The sequence below is a fragment of the Cibotium barometz genome, chromosome 24 (genome assembly GCF_041138505.1).
Source record: "Cibotium barometz isolate CiBa-2024 chromosome 24, ASM4113850v1, whole genome shotgun sequence".
Taxonomy (NCBI): Eukaryota; Viridiplantae; Streptophyta; class Polypodiopsida; order Cyatheales; family Cibotiaceae; genus Cibotium; species Cibotium barometz.
Window position 1 is genome coordinate 8,540,231 of NC_141069.1, and position 8,299 is coordinate 8,548,529.

General features: G+C 42.2%; 1 protein-coding gene across 1 annotated transcript; it reads left to right on the forward strand.

Annotated features, from left to right (window-relative positions):
- The first annotated feature begins 222 nt into the window (after positions 1 to 222).
- On the forward strand, positions 223 to 4,485 carry PRL (Minichromosome maintenance (MCM2/3/5) family protein). The gene is made up of 15 exons (XM_086818116.1): positions 223 to 326; positions 424 to 491; positions 570 to 629; positions 747 to 973; positions 1,063 to 1,240; positions 1,322 to 1,444; positions 1,538 to 1,627; positions 1,715 to 1,857; positions 1,986 to 2,163; positions 2,258 to 2,449; positions 2,537 to 2,709; positions 2,859 to 3,062; positions 3,175 to 3,340; positions 3,494 to 3,715; positions 3,835 to 4,485. The coding sequence occupies exons 1-15, from the start codon at positions 296 to 298 to the stop codon at positions 3,937 to 3,939; spliced, it is 2,160 nt and encodes a 719-aa protein (XP_086674242.1). The 5' UTR covers positions 223 to 295; the 3' UTR covers positions 3,940 to 4,485.
- Positions 4,486 to 8,299: the final 3,814 nt, after the last annotated feature.

An 8,299-nucleotide genomic window follows, 5' to 3' on the forward strand; every position in this document is an offset into this window, starting at 1 on the left:
AAGGGGGAGGGTTGGAGAGGAGTGAGGAAGGTTGACTAGTGGATCCGAGGAGGTCAAAGGTGCAATATGAGGCGAGGGAGCGTAAGTCCTAAGGTATTGAACTTTAGTTTTCTTTGAGCTAAGGTCGTACCTTATGTTAATTGTATTATATTATGTGTGAATACTCTCCAAACTTTCCCGCCAAACTTTCCCGCCAAAGGTGCCCAGGTCAAAGACGAAGCCACATTTCCAAGCGCGCGCAGAGAGAGAGATAGATAGAGAGAGAGAGAGAGAGCGCGCGCGCGCGAGAGTGACCATGTCGAAGCCCGACTTCAGAGCGGACAAAGGTGACGCTCTCAGCCCATCTCTGGTTTTCACTGTTCTGTTCTACGAGGTTGTGGTCTGCTTGAGTCGTTACCTGGCATTTCGTTTGCTTTTTCGTAGAACTGTGCAAAGACTTCCTCAGAAACTTCATTGCGGATAATGGCGAAGCCAAATACATGGACATGCTGGTTAGCTTATCTTCATACTATCGCCTCCATTTTAGCTTCTGTGTACCATAGATCTCATGACCTCTGTGCATTATGCAGCAACAAGTGGCGAATCGGAGGTTGCGCTCCATTGACATCGAGCTTGACGACCTCAGAAGTGTGAGTGCTCTGTTCCCCCCCCCCCCCCCCCCTTCCCTCCGCCCCTCCTCCCTCCTTCTCCCTTCCTCTCTTTCTCTGGGCTAAGGCCTTAGCATGTGTGGTGGTGTACGTGTGCAGTTCCTAGGTGGAGACGAGGGCCTGGTAGAGCGAGTACGCAGTAATGCTCGACGTTACATTGGGCTCCTGGCAGAGACCATTGACGAGATCCTGCCAGAGCCTAGCGAGGCCTTTGCCCGAGATGATGACTACGACATCCTAATGCGGCAGCGCTTGGACGATACTGCTGACAATGCTGATACCGCAGACCCGCTACAGAAGATGCCTCCTGAGATCAAGCGCTTCTTGTAAGAGCATTTCTTGCTCAGAAAACATATACACTGGCACTCTGGCTGCTCAGATCACCTAAACTTGTCCTGATGTTTTTTTGATGCAGCGAGGTTCATATAAAGGCCTTTGCCAAGGAGAAAGCACAGGCGTTGCGCGAGGTACGAGCTTGTCACATCGGGCAAATTGTAAAGATCCGTGGAATCATCACCCGCTGCACGGATGTTAAGCCACTGATGCAGGTGGCTGTGTACACCTGTGAAGAATGTGGTTTTGAGATTTACCAGGTAAGCGTGCAACAAGATCACTATTTCTAGTAGTTTGGACTATCTGCAGACAGTCAAGCCTGAGTGTAAATGGTATGGCAGGAAGTCACTGCTAGGTCTTTCATGCCCCTGCTGGAATGTCCTTCCACTCGCTGCAGGACCAACAACACCAAGGGGCAGCTCATTTTGCAACTCCGGGCTTCAAAGTTCCTTAAATTCCAAGAGGTATTGGTTTATTGCTTACTCCATGGCCTGCTTTGAGGCCTGCGTGTTCATGTCTTGTGAGCTTACAGAGCTTTGTGGCCATCACCCCTGTAGGCAAAGATTCAAGAGCTAGCAGAGCATGTGCCAAAGGGGCACATTCCAAGATCCATGACTGTGAACATTCAAGGGGATATTACTCGCAAGGTACCAATCTGCGCATGCATTTTTTATTTGTTCTGTCCTTTCTCTTGTTTGTTTTGAAGCCCTGCAATACTATTATCCGCACTGCAGGTTGGACCTGGTGATATGGTTGAGATCTCGGGGATTTTTTTGCCTACTCCTTTTACTGGATTTCGGGCAATGCGAGCAGGCCTTGTGGCCGATACATACCTTGAAGCTATGTCCATCACGCATTTCAAGAAACGATATGAAGAGTAAGCTCTGCTGACTCTTCTGCTTTGAAATCTCTGGTGAAAAAGATTGCTAGTCTCTTGGCATGTCTCCCACCTGTAGCAGTTAGATTGAAAGCTTCGCTTGGATCCCAAATTTGTCCTTTGGTTAGGTATGTTCTTCGAGGAGACGAGCAAGAAACGATCGATAAACTAATAGAAGATGGAGACACCTATAACAAGCTTGCTAGATCTTTGGCACCTGAGATTTTTGGCCACGAGGATGTGAAGAAAGCACTACTGCTTCTTCTTGTTGGTGCTCCAACTCGGAAACTGCTGGATGGAATGAAGGTAATTAGGGCTCCTAGAGGAAGTATTTTCCGTAATTCATACTGCTATTTGGGAACTTATAGTTTCTAAGATGGTCTCTGGTGTTATTGATCAGATCAGAGGAGACCTGCATGTGTGCCTGATGGGGGACCCTGGAGTGGCTAAGAGTCAGCTGCTCAAACATATGGTGAATGTGGCTCCGCGGGGTGTGTACACCACTGGCCGGGGTAGTAGTGGGGTTGGTCTCACGGCGGCTGTCCACAGGGACTCTGTAACTGGTGAAATGGTGCTCGAAGGAGGGGCTCTGGTGAGATGTGTACAGTACTGAAAGATAGTGGAGTCGGTGATGTGAAGAATCCCTTCTTTGTATTGACCTTGGATGATTTGCAATCAGGTGCTGGCTGACATGGGTATCTGCGCCATTGATGAGTTTGACAAGATGGAGGAGTCAGATCGCACTGCTATTCATGAAGTGATGGAGCAGCAGACTGTGAGCATTGCCAAAGCCGGAATTACCACCTCTCTAAACGCCAGAACAGCAGTACTAGCTGCGGCGAATCCGGCATGGTATTTCTAGTCTTCTTGTGCTGTGACTCAGTTTTTGTGAGCCATTCAAACATGTCTACATATTGCCAGCTTCCTCTTCTTTTTAGAGGAGAGCAGACGTGATGGTTACTTGACATGCATCTTCTTGTTGTGCTGTACTACTAATGAAGGGGAAGGTACGACATGCGAAGGACTCCTGCGGAGAACATAAACCTTCCTTCAGCTCTGCTGTCTCGGTTTGATCTGATGTGGTTAATCTTGGACCGTGCTGACATGGACAGCGACCTTGAGATGGCTAGGCATGTCTTGCACGTGCATCAGAACTCTGAGCCACCGCCACTAGGCTTTGCACCGCTGGATGGATCAATTCTAAGGTGAGTTGCAAGAATGCTGTCCTAAGAGCATTCCCGTGATGAGGTACGTTCCTTCAAAGCTGTTTCTAGGGCCGTTGTGCTCTCTTGAATGTTTATGTGGTGGTAATTGCAGAGCATACATCTCTGCAGCAAGGAAAGTAACTCCGTGGGTGCCTCGGGATCTAACGGAATATGTAGCAACTGCGTATGCAGCCTTACGCCAGGAAGAGGCGCAGAGTGCTGCACCCCACTCCTACACCACAGCAAGAACACTCTTAAGCATCCTTCGCATCTCAGAGGTTGGTCCCCATATCCAAAGGATTGCTCTGTTTTTAACTCAAATGTCTTGTTATTCCATATCCTGTGTGTCAGTGCAGGGGTAGTCCTTGTACCCCTCGTCGTTTTGGTTTCTCAATTCTGAGATTTGGTGACTCCTCGTCATCGCAACACAGGCACTTGCTCGGCTAAGGTTCTCAACTATGGTGGCTCAGAGTGATGTGGATGAGGCCCTGAGGCTCATGCAAATGTCCAAGTTCTCCTTGTATACGGATGAGCGGCGGAGGAGTGGATTGGATGCAATCTCTGACATCTACTCCATCATACGGGACGAGGCTGCAAGGCTTGATACTTTGGATGTCAGCTACGCCCATGCGCTCAACTGGATTTCAAGAAAGGTAATAGGTGCCTCATATCTATATCAGTAGAAGCAGAAGTGTAATCCACAGACATCTGTGCCTCTTTTCTATAGACTCAGTCTTGTCTATCTGCAAAGTTAAATTAATGGTGATTGCAGGCTTACACTGAGGCTCAGTTGAAGGAGTGCCTTGAGGAATATGCTGCTCTCAATGTCTGGCAAATAGATCAGTCCACCTTTGACATACACTTCATCGACACCTAAGGCTGTGTGGATAGTGTTAAGAGTCAAATGGCGAGGCCAACCAACATGGACAATTCACATCCTTGAAAGATGTAGAACTCAGGACGGATGGTGCTGGGGCAATAAGCTCTAGCCCCATTGGTAATATGCCTGGTCTGCCTACATCCAGGTCCAGGGTTCAAACCTCTGCACAGGTCCACGCTTCAAACCCCTGCATCTATAGTAACATAATTAGTCTCAAAAAGAAAATACAACCCGAGTGGTTCCTCCTCTACCCATCTATCACCTAGTGAGGTCTTTTTGTAATAATCCAGCAGTCTCTTTTAATCATCAAGAGTTTCAATTCCATACTCACTCCTTTGGTGGTGTAATGAAATGAGTTGTTCTAGATTTTACAGTGAGCTTATAATGCCCAGCTATTTCTCACTCCCTGGTTACGTTGCAGGCTATAGCATCTCAATATAGATCACTAAATTTTAAACATTTCTTGTTGATACAAGCTTTTAGTGTCCATGGATTTTGCTTGGCAGAATTGCCCAACGTGGAAAGATGTCCTTGGTTTTGATATATCTAATTGTATTGTTCATATTTGCCAAGTCTTTTGTAGGAGGTCTCTTATAGGAAAGTCGGATCTTCTTGAAGAAGGGTAAATCTTCTACCACGTAAGTCATTCGTATTCAAATGTTGCCCTTTCAGAACACATGCTGGTGTTTTGTCCCACAGAGGAAGCACCCTTTCCTCTGAAAAGGGAGGTATAAGGTTCCAATCTACTCATTTCTATACTAGAAATCATAGTTCATTAGACAAACATAAATATAATGTATAGTTGATTAAAAACATGAGAATAGGATTTGAACTATATACTTCAAACTAAAACTAAAAATTTACTTTGTAGTTTATTAGACAAACATAAATATAATGTATAGTTGATTTAAAAGATGAAAATAGGATTTGAACAATATACTTCAAAGCTAAAACCAATAATTTTCAAAGTAACAATTGCTTGTCCATGCGGTTTGGAAAAGCCCTTCTGTGGTGTTCTTGGATAAAGGAAGAATAAGTGCCCGATCCTCCCAAAAGGGAGTTACAAGGTTCAAATCCTACTCATTTTCATAGTTTGAAAGTATTTGCATGCAAATTTCAATACTCCTTCAAATAAAAATAAATAGGACATTTCATAGTTTATCCAACAAACATAAATGTATTGGTGAATAGATTAGAAGCCAAAATCAAAAGTATTCTAACGTGTACTTGGAGATTGTTCTCTTATATGTAGAAAAGACTTCCGGTGGTCTTGGATCTGAAGAGTGGGCCCTTAAACAGACTCCCTTGTTAGCATTATTGAGATAGGTTCGTCTTCTTGGATCCCAAGAGTAGGCCCTTAAACAAACTCCCTTGTTAGCATTATTAAGAAAGGTTCTCATTAATTTGTGTTCATTAGATCGACTCCATTCTCCTTGGAGGTAGACACAAAATTTCAGCTTTCGACAAACTATTTTATTTAGACCTTGTGATCTTGGGTTTCAAGAGGAAATGGCACATTTGAACAACCATTCTCGTCAAAAATTTCATCCAATGATAACTAAAACTAGGAGGTTACAAGGATGATTTTTCATCTATTTAATTTGAGAAGGAATTTCTAGAATTTGAACCAGCTCTAGGTTGAAGTGAGTGTATAGTCACCTCCCTAAGCCCTTGAAATTGTTGAGGATACTTTTCACCATGTGGGGCAAGTGTCTTTAGCACCACTCAAAAAGTACATGGGGCTAGAGCAATTTTTTGATCCTTGTTTGGAGCCCAAAGCTTCGAATAAGTCGGAGACAAGTTGGCACTTCTTGTGCCCTAGAGTTGTCTCATGATTAGAGCCTAGTATTGTGATAAGAGGGGGAGGTGGTGACACCACCTACACTTATAATAATGGCCTCTTTTGCTAAAGTATGATGAATATGGCAAGCCCAAAAATAAGGTCATATTGGGGTGGGGAGAAGGAGCCCAGTTGTAGAGCTTGAGCTCCAAAAGCTTGAGGACATGAGTCCAATTCTCACCCCTTCCCCTCATTCCATAAGGGGGTGAGATTAAAGTAATGAACATCCTCGCAAAAAAGCAAAACAAAAAAAAGGTCATACTACATACAATGACGATGAAGACAAAAACATATTTTGTAAGTGTGGGCGCAACATAATTATTGTGTACTATATGCTCTTCAACATTCATCTATAAGCAAAAACATATTTCCCTAGTGTTATGGGCAATGGTTTGTTTCAAGAATTAGAAGAAGTAGGCCCATAGCAAAAGCAAAAAGTAGGCCCATAGCAAAAGTAACAAAGTAGAAAAATGTAACAAAAAGTAACATAGTTGTTTAAGGATACAAGCATATATATTTGTAGTATGTAAGGTTAAACAGCGTGGTTATATAACCTAATGGCAAATCTCATGCCTTACAAAAAAGAGGTGAAAATTTATGTCAAAACTTGCTCCTTTGTAGGGGGAGTAGGTCTCTTTGTAACAAGGTAGTGACATGATTCTCGGGGGAGGTCGCAAGGCACTAACATAGCCATCTCACAACTGTTGCACAATAGTGACATAACCCTTGAGGGGCATCACAAAGTAGTGACATAGCCCCCACATTGATCATAAGATCGCCCTTGGAAGATGTCATAAGTACTAACATAGCTCTCGCCTTTACCCTAAGTTGGGGATGCAAGAGAGGCTTGGTCTTGAGGACAAAAAAGGCTTGTGCCTAAGTTGGTACAATTGAATATTGAAGTTAGAATTCAACATTTACATTCATAATGAGAGGATTCCATGCCTAGAAATGTTCTCTAAAGCTCTATAAGATGGGAGATTTTTATGATATTCAACTTTTGTGACTTAAGTCTTATGCATGCATTTTGTATGGGAATGAACATGTGTGCGTGGTTTGTTTTTGAATGTGGATATTTTATGGATTTATTTTCATGAGAATGTCTGTAGTTTCATGGATGCAAGAAAATCCTAAAGATTTGAGTGGATTTATTTTCATGAGAATGTCTACAGTTTCATGGATGTAAGAAAATCCCAAAGACATGAGTGGCTAACAATAATTGTTTACTCTACGTGCTCATAATTATCTTATGGTTTTGGTAGGAGATAATTATAATTCTAATCTTATATATTTTTCTTGATTTCAAGTATGTTTTCTAACCTTTAAATTTTAGGGGGGAGTGTGCGTGTGTCTCGCCCCCGCTCCCCCCCACACATCGAGATATCAAGATATGGATGACACCTCCGCACTTATGCCACTGCTTGGTTACTAGAGTTATGGCGTAGTTACAACGTTGGTTCATATAGTTGGGTTCACACTATGAACCTTGTATTTTGTAGTAGTAGAGCACTTTCCCTTGTAGTATGTACTCTTATCTTTATGTTATGGTTGTAGAGAAGTAAAGAAGAAAGAAGGAAATTTAGTACCATGTTTTAAAGTCCCAAGGTATAGATTTTAGTTCAAACATCAAGCCCTCTCTGAGCATTTCCACATGCGTATGAACAATGCTTCCTAAGATACTTAGTCTAGCTTAGTGCCTTTTGATAGCCATGCAACCTCATGCTTTTCATGTGTGCTAGAGAGGAGGGATGACATGCTAATAAAACGAGTAAAGTGTTTGGGCACCTATTTGCTACTATAAGCGTTGATATGTGTGTGTGTGTGTGTGTGTGTGTGTGTGAGAGAGAGAGAGAGAGAGAGAGAGAGAGAGAGAGAGAGAGAGAGAAAACAGTGCTAATAAAATCAAAGGGCACAAGTCAATGAACCTCAATGATCAAGTTGAATAACAATGTTCTTTAGAGAAATGAAAACAACACAACATGCTTAGATAATATATAGATTTCTTTCTTGAAGAGATTGTGTGTGTGTGTGTGTGTGAGAGAGAGAGAGAGAGAGAGAGAGAGAGAGAGAGAGAGAGAGAGAGAGAGAGAGAGAGAGAGAGAGACGACATGATAATAAAACGATTAATCACAAGAACATTCCAAAGAAAAATTAAAAGAATAATAAAAAATATAATTGAAAGACTAAAAAAAAGAAAAAATAACGCTTTTTGGTAAAAATTAAGAATTATTTTTTAAAACTTTTTTTTAACACTAACCCTAATGTAAACAGTAACGTAAATGATATTTGGTAATCATTTATTTAGGACCTCCAAGTGATTTTCTCTCTTTCTCTCTCTCTCTCTCACACACTTTAGATTTTTTGATTTTGGTTGAGAGTAGATTAGCATTGGGATATTAATCATTTTTAGGTACCTACTAATCATAATTTTTTAGAAACCCTAATCTATATTGTTTCTTGATTATCTTCTTGATTAGAGTTTCTTTTACCATAATATTTGATTAAACCTTAATTACA

Coding starts and splice junctions, on each gene's coding strand:
- PRL (XM_086818116.1), top strand. CDS start 296: ATGTCGAAGCCCGACTTCAGAGCGGACAAAG. Junction 492..569: donor CCAAATACATGGACATGCTG/GTTAGCTTATCT, acceptor TGCATTATGCAG/CAACAAGTGGCGAATCGGAG. Junction 630..746: donor AGCTTGACGACCTCAGAAGT/GTGAGTGCTCTG, acceptor GTACGTGTGCAG/TTCCTAGGTGGAGACGAGGG.